This window comes from Mobula birostris, chromosome 6 (genome assembly GCF_030028105.1).
Source record: "Mobula birostris isolate sMobBir1 chromosome 6, sMobBir1.hap1, whole genome shotgun sequence".
Classification (NCBI taxonomy): domain Eukaryota; kingdom Metazoa; phylum Chordata; class Chondrichthyes; order Myliobatiformes; family Myliobatidae; genus Mobula; species Mobula birostris.
The window spans coordinates 163,861,346-163,883,141 of NC_092375.1; the positions used below are offsets into that span (position 1 = coordinate 163,861,346).

At 41.8% G+C, this 21,796-nt stretch overlaps 1 protein-coding gene across 1 annotated transcript in view; it reads left to right on the forward strand.

Annotated features, from left to right (window-relative positions):
* cwc22 (CWC22 spliceosome associated protein homolog) overlaps positions 1-21,796 on the forward strand; it is an 87,486-nt gene that overhangs the window by 15,777 nt on the left and 49,913 nt on the right. Inside the window, exons 2-4 of the mRNA XM_072261771.1 lie at positions 8,742-11,209; positions 17,239-17,429; positions 20,920-20,987. Of these exons, the coding sequence (XP_072117872.1) occupies positions 8,742-11,209; positions 17,239-17,429; positions 20,920-20,987 (2,727 nt within the window). The remainder of the gene's footprint in view (positions 1-8,741; positions 11,210-17,238; positions 17,430-20,919; positions 20,988-21,796) is intronic.

Genomic DNA, 21,796 nt, shown 5'->3' on the forward strand with positions numbered 1-21,796 from the left:
TCTGGTTCCCATCCCCCTGTCAAATTAGTTTAATCCCTCCCCAATAGTTCTAGCAAACCTGCCCACAAGGATGTTGGGCCTCTTTCACCCCCCCCCCCCCGGGTTCAGGTGTAACCTGTCCTTTTTGTATGGATTATACCTTTCCCCGAAGAGATCCAAATGATCTGAAGATCTGACGCACTGCACCAATTCCTTGCTGAGCATTCTTCTCCCAAGTCACCCTATTCTTAACTTCACTGGTGTGTGGCATAGGCAGCAATCCAGAGTTTACTACTCTGGAAGTCTTGCTTTTCAGCTTTCTACCTAGCTCCCTATATTTTCTCTTTAGGACCTCCTCTCATTTCCTATTAAGGTCATGAGTGCCAATATGTACTTCTGGCTGTTCTTCCTCCCCCTTCCAGAACACTCTGGACTGAATCTGAGACATCCCTGATCCTGGCATCTGCGAGGCAAAATTCTGCCCAGATTTCTTTGCAGGGGGATGGGAACCAGAAAGCCAGGTGGTTATGGAGATATATGTAAAGACTTCAGGCAAAGTCAGGAAACAAAAAGTTGTGTATTGTGGGACTAATGTTTTGAGCAATGCAAGAAGTATTATGGGAAAGGCAAATGAGTTCAGGGCGTGGATCAACACATGAAATTATGATATTGTAGCCATTACTGAGACTTGGTTGCAGGAGGGGCAGGACTGGCAGTTCAGTATTCCAGGTTCCCTTGTTTTAGACGTGATGGAGCAGGAAAGATTAAAGTGGACGGGGTGGTGTTACTGGTCAGGGAAAATGCTCAGGACTGGTTGGAGAACTCGTCTAGTGAGGCTTTATGGATGGAACTGAAAAATCGGAGAAGTATGATCACTTCAATGGGGCTATATTATAGATCACCCAACAGTCTGTGGGATTTTGAGGAACAAATTTGTAGTGATATCACAAACTGTTGCAAAAAACAACATTGTTATAGTTCAATAGTTCCATTTAATATCACAGAATATATACAATATACAACTTCTTACTCTTCAGACAACCAAAGGGAACCCCCCCCCCCAAAAAAAAGTAAGAACTCCAAAGCCCTCTGCCCCGTCATACACAGGCAGCAGCAAGCAGCACCAATGCTCCCCTCCCACTCCCCACTTATTCAAGCATCAGGGATCAGTACTCCCTCCTCCCACCATGCAAGCAACAAAGGGAGACCATGGTCTACAGTATATCAAAAACTAACTGTTCATTCCAATGTTTTTGACATCCCACAGGCTCTCTCTCACTAACAAAGGAGAGACAAATACCGCTCCTACAGTGACAGGGGAGACAACAGTCATTATTTTGATGTTACAGTCAGTCTAAAACATTGCTTTTTATTTCAAGTTCCTTGACGAGAACTGACAAATCGGTTTCCAAGTGCAGAGCCTTCCGACAGCCATTTTAGCTATCTTTGATGTCCACAAGGCCGCGCAGGCTCCGAACACGCTGGACTTCAGGCCGCACCTGGACATATTGAAACACCGCTGATTGAGCTCCAAGAGCAGGAACAGGTCGTCGTGCAGGACTGCAGTTGTTTTGAGTGTCACTGTATATCAAAGATCCGGATAGGATCCCAACCACCATGAGAAGGAAAATAGAGACATTGCAACAGGAAGGATTTGACTGTTTTGCCAATGAGCTGGGAGAAGTCGCCCGCTTGTGCCATTTTTATAGTAGGTCATTTTAACTTTCCACATATTGACTAGGACTTCCGCACTGTAGAAGGACGAGATGGGATAGAGTTTGTCAAATATGTTCAGGAAAGCTTCCTTAATCAGTACATAGAAGTCCCAATGAGAGCGTGTACAATACTTGATCTGCTGTTAGGGAATCAAACAGGGCAAGTGACAGAAGATTTTGTCGGGGAACACTTTGCACCTAGTGATCATATTGCCATTAGTTTCAAGGTAATTAAGGAAAAGGATGGTTCTGGCCCTCTGGTTGAGATTCAGAATTGGAGAAAGGCCAATTTTGATAGTAGCAGAAAGGATCTAGCAAGTGTGGATTGGGACAGGCTGTTTTCTGGCAAACGTGTACTTGGTAAGTGGGAGGCCTTCAAAAGTGAGATGTTGAGAGTACAAAGCTTGTATTTGCCTGTCAGAATAAAACGCAAGAATGATAGGTTTAGAGAACCTTGGTTTTTTAATAGATTGTGAGGTCCTAGTTAAAAAGAAAGGAGTTGCTTAGTTGGTATAGGCAGGTAGGAACAAATGAGATGCTTATGGAGAAGAAGAAATGCAAGAGAACACTTAAGAAAGAAATCTAGACGTCTAAAAGAAGGCAGGAGGTTGCTGTGGCAGATAAATTGAAGAAGAATCCTAAGGGCATCTACAGATATATTACGAGCAAAAGGATTGCAAGGGAATCCTTGCATTGGTCCTCTGGAAGATCAGAATGGGTAATCTATGCCTGGAGATTACTACTTTACTTCTTAAAGACATGGTCTATAAGAAATAAAGCAAATCAGCTGTGAGATCGTGGACCTTGTACGGATTACAGAAGAAGACGTGTTTGCTGTCTTGAGGTAAATCAGGGTGGGCAAATCTCCAAGACCTGACACGGTTCTCCCTCAGATCCTGTGGGAGGCAAGTGCAGAAATTGCAGGACTTCTAGCAGAGATATTTAAATCATCCTTGGTGACAAGTAAAGTACTGGAGGATTGGAGGATAACTAATGGTGTTCCACTGTTTAAGCAAGGCTCTAAGAATAAACAAGGAAATTATAGGCCAGTGGGCCAAACATCTGTGGTCAGAAAGTTATTGGAAGATTTTCTAAGGGACCGAATATATGAGTATCTGGATCGACAGGGAGTGATTTGGGATAGGCAGCACAGCTTTGTATGTGGTAGATCATGTCTAACTGATCTTAGAATTTTTTGAGAAAGTTACCAGAAAAATTGATGAAGGCAAGACAGTGGATGTTGTCTACATGGATTTCAGCAAGGCATTTGACAAGGTCCTGCATGGGAGATTGCTCAAGAAGGTTCAGAACCTTGGCATTCAAGATGAGGTTATAAACTGGATAAAACACTGGTTTTGCAGGAGAAGTCAGAGAGTGGAAGTAGGTGGTTGCATATGACTAGTGGAGTGCTGCAGGAATTGTTGTTGGTCATCGATATCAACAGTCTGGATGATAATGTGGTCAATTGGATCAGCAAATTTGCGGATGACCCCAAGATTGGTGGCGTAGTGGACAGGGAAGAAGACTATTGAACCCTGCAGTGGGATCTGGACCAGCTGGAAAAGTGGGCTGCAAAATGGCAGATGGAATATAATGCAGATAAGTGTAAGGAGATGCACTTTAGAGAACCAGCCACAATAGTTCTTACACAGTGAGTGGCAGACACTGAGGAGTATGGTAGAACAAAGGGATCTGGGATTAAAGGTACATTGTTGGCTAGCACGAGCGGGCATAGTTTTCAGGTGCTTAGAAGTAGGTACAGAGGAGATGTGAGGGATAAGTTTTTTTACGCAGAGTGGTGAGTGATTGGAATGGGTTGCTGGCGGCGGTGGTGGGGGAGGTAGAAATGATAGGGTCTTTTAAGAAGCTCCTGGATAGGTACATAGAGCTTAGAAAAATAGAGGGCTGTGGGTAAGCCTAGGTAGTTCTAAGGTAAGGGCATATTTGGCACAGCATTGTGGGCCGAAGGGCCTGTATTGTGCTGTAGGTTTTCTCTCTATATACATAATTCATTGAAAATGTTGTCACAGGTAGATAGAAATATATTGGCCTTCGTATATCAAAAGTATTGATTTTAGGAATTGGGATGTTATGCTGAAGTGGTATATGACATATGTGAGATCTCATTTGGAGTATTGTGTATAATTTTAGTCATGTACCTACAGGAAAGATGTAAATAAGATTGAAAGAGTTCAGAGAAAATTTGCAAGGATGTTGCCTGTACAGAAGGTCCTGAGTTATAAGAAAAGATTGAATAGGTTAGACTTTTATTCCCAGGAGTGTAGAAGGTTGAGGAGAGATTTGATTAAGGTATACAAAATTATGAGGGATATATTTCAGGTAAATGCAAGCAGGCTTTTTCCACTGAGGTTGTGTAGGACAACTGGAAGTCACTGGTTAAGGGGAACATGGGGGAAGCTTCTTTACTCATGGTGAGAGTATGGAACGAGTTGTCAGTGCAAGTAATTACTGGAGCACTGCTCTTCTCCCCCTTCTCTTCTGAGCCACAGAGCTAGACAGTGGCAGAGGCCTGCTCATTGCAGCTTCTCTCTGGTAGGTCGTTCTCGCCCTCCACCCCCAGTAACAGTATTCAAAGTGGTATACCTATTATTGAGGGGAACAGACAAAGGGGTCTGCATTGGCTGCCTACTTCCTTTCTTGACAGCCATCCAGGTGTCTGTCTCCTGCAAATTAGCTCTTATCTATCACCACCTCATTCTTCCGTATGAGCAGAGGAACATTGAGCTACAACTCCAGTTTCTTTATATGATCTCTTCGGAATTGGAGCTAGGTGCACTTTGTGCAGATATAATGGGAGACTGGAGTTCTTCCAAAGTTCCCATATCTCACACAAGGGACATAACGCTTAACTCTGGATCCATTCTCAGCATATCAGCTATGTACAAACAGAAACAAAAATTACTAGAAACTTACTTACAGCCAGCGTCTGCGCCTGTTGAGCCAAAGCCAGCAATTCTGACACTGCCTCACTCCAATAATGGCCGCCCACCTGCAGCTACTTTTTTTTTGTTTGCTTCATTTACCACTTACTCCTGAAGTTTCTTGAAGTTTTCAAATGGCTCTTGTACTGCAAGATGTTGCTCTCTCACTCATTATTTCAAGCAAAGTTCAAGAAGCGAGTTATGTTGCATGTAGGTACCAATGATATAGGAAAAAAGCAGGAGAAGGTTCAAGTTGAATTTAGTGAATTAGGAGATAAATTGAAAAGTAGGAACTCAAAGTTAATAATCTCAGGTTTATTATCTATGCAACATGTGAGTAGCAATAGCAACATAGTTAGGAGAGCAGGTTTCAGATTTCTGGGGCATTGTAAGTGGATCTAGAGAGATGGAACCAGTAGACACTCGATGCCCTACAGCTGGGCAGGGCAAAGATCAATGTTCTTGGGAGTGTTTGCTCATGGTGTTTGGGAGAGAATATGTGAATCTACAGAGTCAGGAAGATAGGGAAACAATGCAAGTCTAATGCAAAAGTTAGAAAAGAGAAAAGTAGAGATTGAAAAGTCAAGCACAAAGGACACAAAGTTTACTAGATTCTAAAATGACTGAGTGTAAAGGCAATTTATCTGAATGCATGTAGTATTCAAAGCAAGCTTTAATTCAAATGATTAGATGGCCATTTCAGAAACATAGTTGTAGGGTGGTGATGACTGGGAATTAACTATCCAAGAGTATCAGGTAATGTGGAAGAATTGGCTGGAAAGTCTGGGAGGTGGGGCAGTGCTCTTAATTAAGGATGAAATCTTGATGATAGTGAGAGACAATATAAAATCTGAAGAGCAGAATGTTGAATCCATCTGGGCAGAGTTTAGGAATAGTGAAAGGAAAAGAAACACTGGTGGGAGTCATCTATAGACCTTTGAATAATAACATGACATTGGCATGGGCAATATACCAAGAAATTTCTCATGCATGTGTAGGGAGCTTGATGGAATGCATCCGGTGGTGGCTTTTTTGAACAGAATGTCATTGAACTAATGGGAAAATGCTATCTTAAATCTGGTCCTGTACAATGAGACAGATAAAAATGAATGATCTTGTAACTGAGGATCCAATTGTAGAGTGATCACAGTATGATTGAATTTCTCATAGAACTGGAGGATGTAATAAAATTAGATTAGATTATGAGGACACTCAGTCCTCGTTTATTGTCATTTAGAAATGCATGCATTAAGAAATGATATAATGTTCCTCCAGTATGATATCACAGAAACACAGGACAGACCAAGACTAAAACTGACAAAAACCACATAATTATAACATATAGTTACAACAGTGCAAAGCAATACCGTAATTTGATAAAGAGCAGACCATGGGCACAGTAAAAAAAAAAGTCGCAAAGTCCCGGTAGTCCCAACATCTTACACAGACGGTAGAAGGGAGAACCTCTCCCTGCCATGAGCCTCCAGTGCCGCAAACTTGCCTATGCAGCATCCTGGAAGCACCCGACCACAGCCAACTCTTGAGTCCGTCCGAAAACTTCGAGCCTCCGACACCGAGCACCGTCTCTGCCGAGTGCTTCGACCCCGCCCCGAGCAACAAGCAAAGCGGAGGACTTGGGGCCTTCCTCCCTGGAGATTTTGGATCACACAATAGCAGCGGCAGCGAAACAGGCATTTCAGAAGTTTCACCAGGTGTTCCTCTGTGCTCTCATGTCTGCCTCCATCAAATCAGAATTGTGCACGGCACCCTACTTGACAAATAACAGATATTCATCACCGGAGTTGCTGCGGGCGCTGCGTCACACCGCCATCTTCTCCTCTCCTCCTAAAATGATCTAAAACTAGTGTTATGCCTAAATAAGAGAGATACAATGGGATGAGGGAGGAACTCTCCGCAGTAGACTGGGATCACAGGCTGTATGGTAGAACAGTTGAGGAACAGTGGAAGACTTTTAAAGAGATCTTTACGGTTCTTAAAAAAAAGTATATTCCAATTAAATATTAAGGACAGTGAGGGTGGGGAGAATAAGCCTTGAAGTAAAAGAATACATCAAACAGAAAGCTCATGCATACACAGTTGCCAAGAGTAGTAGGACACTGGAAGATTGGGAAAACCTTAAAAAAACAATAAAGAACTACTAAGCAAGCAATAAAAAAAGTGAAGATATATTAGGAAAGTAAACTAGCCCAAGATATAAAAATAGGAGAAGTTTGGTAATGAGCACGTGTGAGAGAAAAGCTGGAGAAAAATATCTTGAAGAATTGATTATAATGAATTGAATCCCACCACTGCCGTTGGGATTTTAAACTCATGTGCAAATAGATCCATAGAAGAAAATTTGGTGTCAGGAATGGATTTCTCAAAACCTCTACTTTGTTTCACCATTATTTTAATTACATGAATCAGATTTGATTTAGGAGCTTAAAATAAAAGAACCCTAAGGAGAAAGTGATCATAATATGATAGAATTCACTGTGCAGTTGAGAAGAAGAAGCTGAAGTCTGATGTATCAGTATTATAGTGGAGTAAGGGGAATTACAGAGGCCTATTCCATTTGGCTGAGGATGATTAGTGGTGTTTTGCAAGGGTTTGTATTGGGGCAGTTTCTTTTCAAGTTAAACGTCAGTGATTTAGATAATGGAATTGATGGCTTTGTGGCCCGGTTGGCAGAGAATGCAAAGGCAGGTAGTGTTGAGGATGTATGGAGTGTGCAGAAAGACTTAAACAGATTGGGTGAAGAGGCAAATAAATGGCATATGGAATATAATGTAGGGAAAGTGTATGGTCATGCACTTTGGTAGAAAGAATAAAGGTGTGGACGATTTTCTGAACAGGCAGAAAATTCAAAAATCAAAGGTGCGAAGGGACTTGGAAGTCTTTGTACAGGATTCCCTAAAGGTTAACTTGCAGATTGAGTTGGTAGTAAGGAAGGCAAATGCAATGTTACCATTCATTTTGACAGGACTGGAATATAAGAGAAGGATGTGATGCTCTTTCAGGCATTGGGCAGATAGCACTTGGAATTTTGTGAAAAATTTTGGGCCCATTGTCAAAGAAAAAATGGGCTGATACTGGAAAGGGCTCAGAGGTTGTTCACAAGAATGATTCTGGGAATAAAAGGGTTAACATGTGTTTCATGGCTCTGGCCTGTACTCGCTGGAGTTTAGAAGATTTGGGCAGGGGGGTAGGAAATCACATTAAAACCTTTTGAATATTGAAAGCCCTAGTTAAAGTGGATGTGAAGAGGATTTTTCCTGTAGTGGGTGAGCCTCGGATCAGAGGGCATAGCTTCAGAATATAGGGGTGTCCAGTTAAAATAGATGAGGAGGAATTTCTTTTGTCAGAGGGTAGTGAATCTGAGAAATTCATTGCAACAGATGGCTGTGGAGGCCAAGTCATTGAGTATGTTTTGATTAGTCTATTATGGGGAGAAGGCAGGAGAGTGGATTTGAGAGGGATAATAAATCGGCCATGATGGAATGGCAGAACAGACGATGCATCGAGTGGCCTAATTCTGCTCCTGTGGTCTTAATGCCTTATTATCTTTCAGGGGGTGACATTGTTTCTTGTTAGTTTGATGCATATTTAACTTAATACATTCTTTGGTGATCTGGGATGGACGGCAGATGCTCATTGTCAGTGTGAATGAAAATGAATGAAAAAAAATAGCAGAAAACTGGGAAAATTGTCGAGGCTTTGCTGAAGATCAAAACTTGCATGGCTGAGAGGCACATTGTGGAAGTACCAATTCTATCTCAACCCTGATAGCTTCGATGTCCAGTAAAGCCCCATTGTTTGTGCTAGTTGGGCTAGAAGTCATGTTTTTATATAGCATTTTTGCCATGTTTTTAAAATATTCCATGATATAAAGGATTAACTGAAAATAGTATTGCCAATTAGTATAGTGAGTCAGGCTCATGTTAGAAGCAGTGAGATTTTATTGTATGTCGGACTTTGATGCCAGTCCATTGTGACCAAAATGAATAATTGTTGAGGAAAAAAATAAAGTTTAAAAAGAAAAGTTAATACAAGAAAATGTTAGTAGTTTTTAGCGATTTCTTAAATTTCTCTTTTCTCTCTTCAGAGACAGCAGCAGTGACAGTGATTCCAGCTCATCCAGCAGCAGCAGTGGCAGTAGTAACAGCTCTTCCAGTAGCAGTTCAAGCAATTCAAGTGGAAGTAGCAGCAGCAGTAGCAGCAGCAGCAGCAGTGGTAGTACAGGAAGCAGTAGTGGGAGTTCTTCTTCAAGTCTCGAGAAGAAAAGGGGAAAATCACCCAGAAATACCAGGAGGAGAAAAGAAGAAAGGCACTCTGAGAGAAGAGAGCGAACTTCCTCACATGGGGACCACCGGATGAGGACATCTAATCGAGACAGAAGAGATGAAAAGCTAACCTTCAGAGAAGAAAGGCATTCAGATACCAAACAATCAAGCTGGTCAAAGGAAAGAAGGCCAGAGAGTGTCAGGAGGCGCCGTTCACCAGAACCTTCTTGGAAAGAACCTTCAAGAAGTCATAGTCCTCAAGAGTTTAGGCGAAGGTACAGTCCAGATTCAAGGAGTAAAACTGGGGATGATAGGAATAGAAGACGCAGAAGAAAATCTAATAGCTCTTCCCCCAGACAACAAAGGCGGGAATGCAGATCCACTTCCCGCAGTCCTCGCCGATCATCAAGGAAAGAGGCTACAACTTCAAAGTATAGCATTAGATCAGAGAAGGCTGACAGTCACAAAAGAAGTCCAGACAGTAAGGACAAAAGATCTAAAGAAATGCGCCCATCCAGTAGCAGGAGAAGTTTACAGGTAGAAGAAAATACTCGTCGAGCACGTTCAAGAAGCTATAGTCCTTCAAGATCAAGGCAGTTCCATTCTAGTCGTGATTCAAAGGAGAAAATCAGGAAGAGTAGACATCGAAGGTCAGATAGCTCGTCTCATAGTCCTCACAGAGAAGGTCATAAAAGTTCCAAGAGTCCTGATTCACATTCTTCAAATTTTAGAAACAAATCCCAGAAAAACAGCAAAATAGTAGAATCTGAACCAGAGAGAAGGAAAGAAGAATGTATTGTTACACAGGGAAGAGGTAATGCTTCTGAAAGTCCAGATAGTAATGAGCCAAGCACCAAATCACCAAGCACCAAACAGTCTGAAGTATGCTCTGTTGGAGAATGTTCCCGAAATAACAGTCCTGAAAGTACAAAACAAAATTCTCCAAGTGTCTCCTCCAGAAGTAGAGGTGATGATCGTGAATGTACTCCTCAAGCACAGCAACAAAAACCTGATGCTTCACCACATTCAAGTGCAATAGAAACACACAAATCAGAGATAGAAAGTCCCAGATCATCACATGATGAAATTTCTGATTTTCAGAAAAGCAGAATGGTACATCCAGATTGTCTGGAAGAAAGTAAAACTCCTGCAAACCAGGAAGAATGTAGCCATGAACCAAGTCCTGACCAAGGGACACAGAATTGGTCCGAGAATATACATTCCACAAGCAATAGAACTCTTACTGTCTCTCCTACAAGTTTGGAGAAAGATTTGCCTGCAAGTATCAGCAATGAAGAATCAAGAAGTAAAAAGAAAAGTAAAAAAAACAGAAGTAGAAATTCTTCTGCAAGTTCAAGACGAAGATCGTCCAGTACATCATCTTCCACCTCCTCATCATCATCGTCTTCATCATCATCATCCTCTTCTTCATCCTCTACCTCTTCCTCATCCTCATCATCTTCATCGTCTTCAACATCCAGTGAAGAAGAGAGCAAAGATAAGCCTGGCTCTGATTTAGAGCAGCGGATATCACTTCCTGGTCTTCATTCTGAGAAGTCACCATTATCTGTACTTGACGATGGTGGGAGAACAGGACCTGATGGTAACAAAGACAGGTTTGAAGCTTTTCAATCGTCAGATGAAAAAAGGGTGCTTTGTCCTGCAGACAGTACTGGAAAAATCCCTTCTCAAAGTCATAGTCCTCTGCAGGACCAGGACCAAGACCAATCCCAGTTGCCAAGTTCGTGTGGTCAAATGTATGGAAATCAATCACCTGAAAGGGAAATACAGAGTCCTAATGGAGTATCTTCAAGTGAGAAAAAACATGACTCCGACGCATCAGAATCTTCCCCAGTTCGGGTTACACCGAGTTCTCAAAAAAGTGGAAAGTTTCTGTCAGACACTGAAAAAATAGATGAAAGGAGCAGTCAAAAAATAAGTCCTGAAAATAAAGAACCTGACAGTACTTTGTCATCTGATCTGGGAGGTGATAATTCAAATATCCAAAGTCCACATGTATCCAGTCAAAGACAACAGAGTCCGATTTTAGAAAGTACTGATGGAAAGGAACCGAAGTATCCTCAGAAAAAGAGGCAACGATCATCTTCCTCTGAGAGGAGGGATGGTTCTGGATCCAGATCCGGATCTGAGAGTCCGGGTGCACCTCCTCGGAAGATGAAATCCAAGTCATGTAGCCCAGTTTCAAGTTTGAGGAAGCTATCAGGACATTCTCGGTCATCTTCACCCAAAGAGCAGGATGAAGAGAGCAGAAAATCAAGGGACAAATCAGGTATAGTGATTTTGGATATGTCAATCTACAAATTAAGCTTACTTTTGTAACTGAAAATCTACCCTCTTTAAAAATAGACTTATTTATTAAATTTAGTTCGTATTAATGTGTTGGTGCAATAAATAAAATTCTATGCATCAGAGAGAGCTACACAACTTGGTTGTGGCACCACATAAAGAAATACAAATGATAACTTACGTAGGAGTCATTTCAGAAGTGTAATTACTGAACCTTTTGTCTAAAGTGTATAACTACTGCATTTCAGTACGTTTTGAATATTTGGCTATTTTTATTTAATGATCATGGTATTTATATTTTTGTTTAAAGAATTAATACATAATTGTAAAGAGTTATTCCAACAGAAAAAAAAGTCTTTCTCATTACTCTTTGTAAATGGGTACTTAAAAGTCATTGTGGACTTGGGTGTTTCGGTGTGGTGTGACTTCAAGCCTTTGCAACATGAATCCTCTGTACCTAGCTTAGTGTTAAACCCCACTGAAGTTTGAGACGACTCTCAAGAAGTTGGTTTGTTGAAACTGTAATCTGCTGTTTAAGCTTCAAACAAATTAGACATTCTGTGGGGTAACGCTAAACTAGGTACAGTGGATTTATGTTGCAAAAACTTAAGATCATGCCACACAGAAACACCGAGTCCACAATGACCTTCAAGCAACCATTTACACCAATCTTATTTTCCCTGCATTCCCATCACCTTAATGCAGATGCTTTCAGTCACTTTGGGCAATTTACAAAGGTCAATGAGCCTACCAATCCAGTTTTGGGATGTGGGGAAAACTAGAGCTGCTGAAGGAGACCCGCATGGCAACAGGGAGAATGTGCAAACTTTGATTAGGACAGCTCCGAGTGTCAGGACTGAACCTGGGTCAATGAATTAGTGAGGCAGCAGCTCTACCAGCTCCATCACTCCTCTTCAGAGATTGTCAAGTAATAGTTTTATATAGGTCAGTGTGTTGCATGGACGTTGACAAGACCCCTGCTTGCATATTGCAAAATGGAAGTATGTACCACGGAGGACAGCAGATCAGATCCTTTCACATCTGACCTTGAGCCGTACTACCGGACTCCTAATGTTAGAACCAGCAACAGGCGTAGTTCAGTCAGCCCATTGAAACCATTCTTCTGCAGTGTCCCCTATAGCTGAAGTATCTGAGGCTCTTCATCTTGAATATATTCACTTACCTCAACCCCACTATTTTCTGGCTAGCAAGCCTAAAATAGGAGACAAATGGTTTGCAGTAAGAACTCAGTGGGTCAAGCAGCATCTCTGAGAAGAAAGGTGTTGCTGCTGTTGCACATTTAAACTCTGTATCTGCCCTAAAGCAAAGTTTCAACCCGAAACGTCAATAATTCCTTGCAAAATTTACAAGTCACTACCCAAAAATTTGAGATATAAAGTAACACTCACTCTCAAGAAATGTGTGTGCACATGTGGTAGTGTAGGGAGGGATTTGGCAGTAGGAATAAACAAAGAAATAGAGGTTTTTTTCTTTTTCAACTTACATTTCTTGATCCATGCACAGATGAAGAGGCTTTGCAATACAGAAAATAGGGACATGGACCACTTTCTAGAAACACAAACCTCCATGAAGCAGGGGGTTGCCTGTATTATCTAATTGTCTTTCACCCATCAGTTGGTTGGGATCAAAGTTCAAAGTAAATTTATTATCAAAGTATATATATGTCACCATAGACGACCCTGAGATTCATTTCCTTGTGAAAATACTCAATAAGTCCAATAATCATACTAGAATCAATGATAGACCGTATCAACAAGATGACAACCAATGTGCAAAACAAACAATGCAAATACAAAAAAATATTATGAAAAGCAATAAATATCGAGAAAATGAGATGAAGTGTCCTTGAGAATGGTTCCATAGTTTGTGAGAACTTTTCAATGTTGGGACAAGTGAAGATGAGTGAAGTTATCCACCTCTGGTTCAAGAGCCTGATGGTTTAGGGGTATTAAGTGTTCCTGAACCTGGTGGTGTGAGTTCTGAAGCTCCTGTACCTTTTTCCTGATGGCAGCAGCGAGAAAAGAGCAGCACCTGATTGGTGGGAGTCTCTGATGATGGATGCTTCTTTCCTGCGACAGTGCTCTGTGCAGATAATGCTCAGTGGTGAGGAGGATTTTACCCAGGATGGACTGGGCCATATCCGCTATTTTTTGTTGGATTTTCTGTTCAAAGGCATTGGTGTTTCCATAGCAGGCTGTGATGCAACCAGTCAGTATACTCTCTACCACATATCTATAGAAGTTTGTCAAAATTTGAGATGGCATGTTAAATCCTTGCAAACTTCTAAGGAACCAGAGGCGCTGCTGTAACGCAGAGGAATTTAAAGTTACTGATCATCTCCGCCTCTGATCCTTGAATGAGGACTGGCTCATGGACCTCGTGTTTCCTCCTCCTGAAGTCAATAATCAGCTCTTTAGTCTTGCTGACATTGAGTGAGAGGTTGCTGATTCTTCACCACCTTTGACGGTGTCATCAGCAAACTTGAATGTGGCATTGGAGCTATGCTTAGCCACACAGTCGCAAGTATAGTGTGTAACTAAGCACACAGGCTTGTGTTGCACCTGTACTGATAGAGATTGCGGAGGAGATGTTGTTTCCAACTGACTGGGTTCTGCAAGTGAGGAAATGGAGGATCCAATTGCACAAGAGTGTAGTGAGGCCAAGGTCTTGAAGCTTATTGATTAGTCTCGAGGGGCTGATAGTATTGACTGCCGAGCTGCAGCCTATAAAGAGCATCCTGATGTATGCATATTTGCTGTCTGGATGTTCCGGGGTTAAGTGAAGAGCTAATGAAATGGCATTTGCTGTGGACCTATTGTGGCAAATTTGAGCAGATCTAAGTCGCCCACGGATATAACTTCCTAGCTGTCTACATATCAATGTGCAAGCCAGGACAGTACAATATGGAGAGCAAACTGTTGCCCTCGCAGCAAGCTTCTCTTCTCCATGGAGCTGATGAATCCAAAGGAATGGTAGAGACCAATACAGTTTAGCAGCACCAGCATTGTAGTTGCCAGTCTGCATTGAACTTGAATATAGGACTACCTGCGGGACTCCAGCACCAGCTTTTCCCCCTGGGTTTACTCCTGAAACCTTACCTATGAGGGGATATAGCCCGCAAGGCAGTTGAGGTTTGAGTTCACTGTTTTCCTTCCTGGACGAGCCGCCAAGGCTGACGAGCTCCATCTCCTGGAGCAACTGGTTTTAGGATGCTAGTAACCTGCTCTTGCCCTTTCTCCTGTCAGTAGAAATGGTTCTGCCGGGTTTTTTACCTAAACCATACATGAAATGCATGAAGGTCAGGAGCAGAACTTGGTTGTCAGAGGCTATTTGAGACGTACGCATTGGGAGCATTTGATAGGTAGTGGGAGTTTATCCACACTAACACCCTCCCCTCCTCCCGGACTCTGACAGCCTTAAGGAACCCTCACATATCAGTAGGCGCTTCTCTTCCTGACGAACTTAACGTATTCTACGCAAGATTCGAACAGAAGAGGAGCGTCCCACTCCCTCCGGATGAACCGGACCTGGTGGCATTGAGATTCATCGTCACCGAGGAGGACGTTAAAAGGGCCTTCCTGAAGGTAAATCCAAGGAAGGTGACGGGCCCAGATGGCATCCTGGGACGGGTTCTCCGGAACTCTGCAAGCAAGCTAGCTGGAGTGTTTGCTGACATCTTCAACTGCTCCTTGCTTCAGTCTAAGATCCCCTCGTGTTTTAAGAAGGCAACGATAATCCTGGTGCCGAAGAAGAGCAAGGTGGCATGCCTGAATGACTATCGACCTGTTGCTCTGACATCAATTGCTATGAAGTGCTTCGAGCGATTGGTTATGGCACACATCAACCACAGCCTACTGGTCAACCTCGAAGCTTTGCAATTCGCCTACCGGAGCAACAGATCAACAGCAGATGCCATCTCTCTGACTCTACATTCCTCCTTAGAACACCTGGAGAATAAAGACGCATACATAAGGCTCCTTTTCATTGACTACAGCTCTGCCTTTAATACCATCATTCCAAATAAACTGATCCCTAGGCTCTGGAACCTGGGCCTTAGCACTCAGATCTGCAGCTGGATCTTCAACTTCCTCACAGACAGGACCCAGGCTGTAAAAATAGGGGGCAAGCTCTCCTCTACAATCACTCTGAGCACCGGTGCCCCACAAGGCTGTGTACTCAGCCCCCTGCTGTACTCACTGTACACCCATGATTGTGTAGCCAAGTTTCCAACGAACTCAATATAGAAGTTTGCTGATGACACAACAATTGTAAGCCGTATCTTGGGTAATGATGAATTTGAGTACAGAGAGGAGATTAAGAGCCTGGTGGCATGGTGCGAAGACAATAACCTATCCCTCAATGTCAGCAAGACGAAGGAATTGGTTGTTGACTTCAGAAGGAGTAGCAGACCGCACGACCCAATTTACATGGGTGGTGTGCAAGTGGAACAGGTCAAAAGCTTTAAGTTCCTCGGGGTCAATATCACAAATGACCTGACTTGGTCCAACCAAGCAGAGTCCACTGCCAAGAAGGCCCACCAGCGCCTTTACTTCCTGAGAAACCTAAAGAAATTTGGCCTGTCCCCTAAAACCCTCACTAATTTTTATAGATGCACCGTAGAAAGCATTCTTCTAGGGTGCATCACAACCTGGTATGGAAGTTGTCCTGTCCAAGACCGGAAGAAGCTGCAGAAGATCGTGAACACGGCGCAGCACATCACACAAACCAATCTTCCATCCTTGGACTCACTTTACACCGCACACTGTTGGAGCGGTGCTGCCAGGATAATCAAGGACACGACCCACCCAGCCAACAGACTTTTCGTCCCTCTTCCCTCCGGGAGAAGGCTCAGGAGCTTGAAGACTCGTACGGCCAGATTTGGGAACAGCTTCTTTCCAACTGTGATAAGACTGCTGAACAGATCCTGACCCGGATCTGGGCCGTACCCTCCAAATATCTGGACCTGCCTCTTGGTTTTTTTGCACTACCTTACTTTCCTTTTTTCTATTTTCTATTTATGATTTATAATTTAAATTTTTAATATTTACTATGGATTTGTAATCCAGGGAGCGGGAAGCGCAGAATCAAATATCGCTGTGATGATTGTACGTTCTCGCATCAATTGTTAGGCGACAATAAAGTATAAAAGTATAACGTTTTGAATTCTGTCTCAAATCAGGTTTATTATCACTGGCATGTGACGTGAAATTTGTTAACTTAGCAGCAACAGTTCAATGTAATACATAATCTAGTACAGAGAGGAAAAAAAATAAAATAAAACATTAAAATAAATTTTAAAAGTAAATCAATTAAGTATATTGAATAGATTTTAAAAAGTGTGCAAAACAGAAATACTGTATAGTAAAAAAAAAAGTGAGGCAGTGTCCAAAGCTTCAATGTCCATTTATGAATCGGACGGCAGAGGGGAAGAAGCTGTTCCTGAATTGCTGAGTGTGTGCCTTCAGGCTTCTGTATCTCCAACCTGATGGTAACAGTGAGAAAAGCCCTGGGTGCTGGAAGTCCTTGATAATGGTTGCTGCCTTTCTGAGACACCGCTCCCTAAAGATCTTTTGTATCTGTCTTTTGTACCTTGTCTGTTGTGTCAATAAAGCAAGGTGCATGTTGATTAGCACTAAACTGCAGTTTGGTTATGGATGCTTCTTTTTTTAAAACAAGTTAATATAATATAATTAATATAAATAAAGAAAACTATCTTTGTTATCCACTCTTTCCTTCTAGTGAGCTGTAATATTGAAGTATACTTTGGTAAATGTTATAACAGTTTGGTTGGTCATAATTTGAAATACCTTGCTGGGATTGTACTTTGTAGAATAAGCACTTGAATTTTGTAGTATGTTTCAGAGTTTAATTAGGTATATACTAATTTTTACTTTTATTTAAGTAGCTTGTGTGTGAAGATTGAGATTCTAGTTTAAAACATTTAAAATTATGATCCAAAATATAGTTGTGACTCTGTTAAATTTTGGTCAGGCATACAAATGGTTGAAAACATTCCTCAGAATGAGAGAGAAATCGTCTCTGCCAGTGAAGCTCCCGTTAATTTGGAGAATCCTGTGAGAATTGGAGGTGGAGAGATTTCAGGTAGCTCAGACAGTGAGGAAAGTGCGGCAAGCAGTGGTACAGCTGTGCAAAAAATGAAAAGCAGCGTGGTACAGATACAGGTAAGGCTATTCATCAGTTAACATGTAAGACCGTAAAACCCATAAGATATCGGGCCAGAATTAGGCCATTCAGCCCATCAAGTCTGTTCCACCTTTCCATCATGGCTGACCCATTATCCCTCTTAACCCCATTTGTCTTCTCCTTGTAACCTTTGACGCCCTGCCTAACCAAGAACCTATCAACCTCTGCTTTAAATATACTCAATAACTTGGCCTCAACAGCCATTAATGGCAATGAATTCCAGAGATTCATATCCTCTGGCTACAGAGATTCCTCCTCATCTCTGTTCTAAATGGACTATTTATTCTGAAAGAAATGGCAGACTAACTTAATGAGTAGAGCACTGGATCCTTTCTTAACTTGAGTATTTTTCGTCAGCCTTCACTGTGGAAGACATCAGCAGTATACTAGAAATTCAAGAGTGTCAAGGGCAGAAGTGAGTGTCGTTGCTTTTACTATAGAGGAGGTGCTTGGGAAGCTGAAGGTAGATAAGTCAACTAAACCAGACGGACTACACCCCAGGGTTCTGAAAGAGGTAACTGAAGAGATTGTGGCGGCATTAGTAATGATCTTTCAAGAATCACTAGATTCTGGAAGACTGAAAAATTGCAAATGGCACTGCAGTCTAAGAAAGAAGGGAGGCAGAGCCAGGAAATTATAGGCCAGTTAACCCTTAGTTGGTAAAATGTTGGGAGTCCATCACTAAGGATGAGGTTTCGTGGTACTTAAAGGCATATGATAAAATAGGCCAAAGTCAGCACGATGTTCGAAAGGGAAATTCTTGTCTGACAAATTTGTTGGAATTCTGAGAGGAAATTACAGGATAAATAAAGGAGAGTCAATTGATGTTGTTTACTTGGAATTTCAGAAGGCATTTGACAAAGTACCACACGTGAGGCTGCTTAACAAGGTAAGAGCTCGTGGTATTTCAAAAATGATACTAGCATGAATAGAAGAATGGCTGACTGGCATGAGGCAAAAGTGATAAACAAGGGGGCCTTTACTCCAGTTCTGCAGAAGGACTTGGGCATATTCATGGAATGAGCAAAAAAGAGGCAGATGGAAGTGTGTGGTCATGCTCTTTGGTAGAAGGAATAAATACGTAGACTATTTTCCAAATGAGGAGGCAATTCAGAAATCATATATGCAAAGGGACTTGGGAGTACTCGTGTGGCATTCCCTAAAAATTAACTTAAAGGTTGAGTTCAAGTGCATTGTTGGCATTCACTTCGGGAGGACTTGGATTTAAAAGCAAGGATGTAATACTGAGGCTTTATTAGTCCTTGGTCAGACCGCACTTGGAGTATTGTAAGCAGTTTTGGGCTACAATCTAAACAAAGATGTGCTGGTATCGGAGAGGGTCCAGAGGATGTTCATAAGAATAATTTTGGGAATGAAAGGATTAATATATGTGGAGCGTTTGATGGTTCTGGGCCTATACCTGCTGGAGTTGAGAAGAATTGGGTGTATCTTATTTAAAGTTATGGAGTATTGAAAACCTAGTTCGAATAGGTATGAAGAGGATGTTTCCTTTTGTGGGGCAGTTAAGGACCAGAGGCACAGCCTCGGGATAGAGAGACATCCCTTTAGAACAGAAATGAGCAGAAATTTCTCAAGCCAGGGGATGGTGAATCTGTTGAATTCATTGCTACGAACAGCTGTGGTGGCCAGGTCATTGAGTATACTTAAAGCAGAGGTTGGTAAGGTTCTTCATTAGTCAAGGCATCAAACTTTATGGGAAGAAGCCAGGAGAATGGGTTTGAGAGGGATAAAAAGAAATCAGCTTGACGGAATTGGGGAAGATACTCAATGAGCCAATTGGCCTAATTCTGCTTCTATATCTTATGGTCCTATGGGATATGAGCTCAAACTTGTTCGGAAACCCTAGCAAAGAATGGCATTGGCAACAGCAGCTGTGCCCACTGTTTTGCATTGGATTGTCACTGATACTGCAGATCATTAGTGAAATGGCCAAGTTTAAATTCATGATTATCCTGTTGTGCTAATGTCTTTACTTCATTGGGGGCGGGGGGGGTGGGGGAAGCTAATTGCACCAGCAACAAGTTCATTGGATGCACTACCCAAGATCCAGATATGTATTGCAGATGATTTCAATGAGGTATTCACCATAAGGACATAAGAAATAGGAGCAGGAGAAGGCCATCCAGCCAATCGAGCCTGCCCCGCCATTCAATAAGATCATGGCTGATCTGTCTGTAAACTCAGCTCCATCTGCCTGCCTTTTCCCCATAGCCCTTAATTTCCCTACTATGTAAAAATCTATCTTAACTGTATCTTAAATATATTTAATGAAAAAGCCTCAACTGCTTCCCTGGGCAGAGAATTCCACAGATTCACCACTCTCTGGGAAAAACAGTTTCTCCTCATCTCTGTCCTGAACTTTCTCCCCTGAATCTTGAGGCAAAGTCCCCTAGTTCTAGTCTCACTTACCAATGGAAACAACTTTCCTACTTCGATCTTATTTACCCCTTTCAAAATTTTGTATGTTTCTATAAGATCCCCTCTCATTCTGTTGAATTCCAGAGACTATAGTCACAAGTGACGAAATCTCTCCTCATAGGTTAACCCCTTCATCCCTGGAATCAACCTGGTGAACCTCCTCTGCACTGCCTCCAAAGCCAGTGTATCCTTCCTCAAGTATGAAGACCAGAACTGCACACAGTACTCGAGATGCGGCCTCACCAGTACCCTGTATGGTTGCAGCATGACCTCCCTGCTCTTAAATTCAATCCCTCTAGCAATGAAGGCCAACGTTCCGTTTGCCGCCTTAATAACCTGTTGTACCTGCAAGCCAACTTTTTGCGATTCTTGAACAAGCACTCCCAACTCACTCTGCACAACAGCATGCTGCAGTCTTTCACCATTTAAATAATAATCTGCTCTTCTATTATTCCTTCCAGAGTGGATGATCTTGCAATTACCAACGTTGTATTCCATCTGCCAGACCTCGGCCCACTCAGTTAACCTATCTGTATCCCTCTGCACTCTCCACATCCTCTGTCCAATTTGCTTTTCCACTCAGTTTAGTGTCATCACCAGTAGTTGAGCATCCTTTTTCTATGGACCAGGATTATTCAAACCACTTTAGTCACTTTTATTCTCTTTTTCTAATATCATCACTCCACACTGTTGACAAATGATAATTGACCATTCTCAGTACAATATTTCTCTCTCCATGCTCCAATACTTTGAGCAGCTACCTTTCCTTGTGACTTGCTCTTAAAACTTCCACATCCCCCACTCTCAAAACCAACCCAATTTTATATCTTTTTTTGGGTTCAGAACTCATCAATTATATATTTTTTCTTCCCGTGCTGTGCCACTCCAAACTTAAAACTACCTTCTGCAGTTTAGGAAGAAACTGGGAATTCTACTTCTGCTTTGAAAGCTACCTAAATCGTGTCAGGAGAAAAATGGCTTATTTGCTTAATTGCTTGTATGATCTTAATGTTACTTCTATTTTCTCAGCTTAACTCAAACGAGGAGAGGGCAGACAGCCATAGTCCACGTCGAAGAAGTTCCTCTCCTGAACACAGGTAAAGTTGGACCTTGAGTTATTTGGGCTTGTGCTTAAGCAAAACTTAATGTAACACAAAGATTTTGATTCTGATTTCACGTGCCTATAATTTGAACGGGAAAAAAGTTTGTTTATTTCTGCTGGCCTATACTTTCCATTTCTGTAGTAAAATAAGCTATTGAGTCAGCCATTTCTCTGATTATGAATATGTTGTAAGTATGAAATGCAGCAGCTACAAGATCCACATACCTGACCTCTTCAGGAATTAGGACTTGCACTTTCTAGAGGCACTGTTCTCATTTTCTGACACTTCAGTAGATGAATATAATGAACTGATGTAGGCAAATATAGACAGTAGTGGAAATGGACAGTTAACACGTAGAGGGAAGTTTTTATGGTTCAAAGAAAAAATGGTCAGCACTTCATAACTAATTGTGTTTTAATTTTGCAGTACAGTCTGAGAATAAAAAAGGGCCAGTAATTGAACGAAAGAGAATATTCAGGAAGTTCTTACAACACAAGTAGAGCATCTTTCATAGCACAATTTTTGCCCTTTGGATTAAAGTATAGCATATGATACAAAGCAATCTGATGGTTAAGCGCTGAAAGGGAAGCAATATCCTCAGAAATCTCTCAAGGAAAGTGAGAAAGGAATTGAAAAGAATCTGCATGTTTAAAAAAAAATCAAGATACAGTTGGAAAGGACAGAAACAATCTGGAAAGAAGCATAGCTTGACTCATGTAGTTAACAGCAAAAATAAAATTTAAATCAAAACAGACTTAAAACTCTTTTACAGATAGAAACAGAAACTAGCAATGACTCTTGAA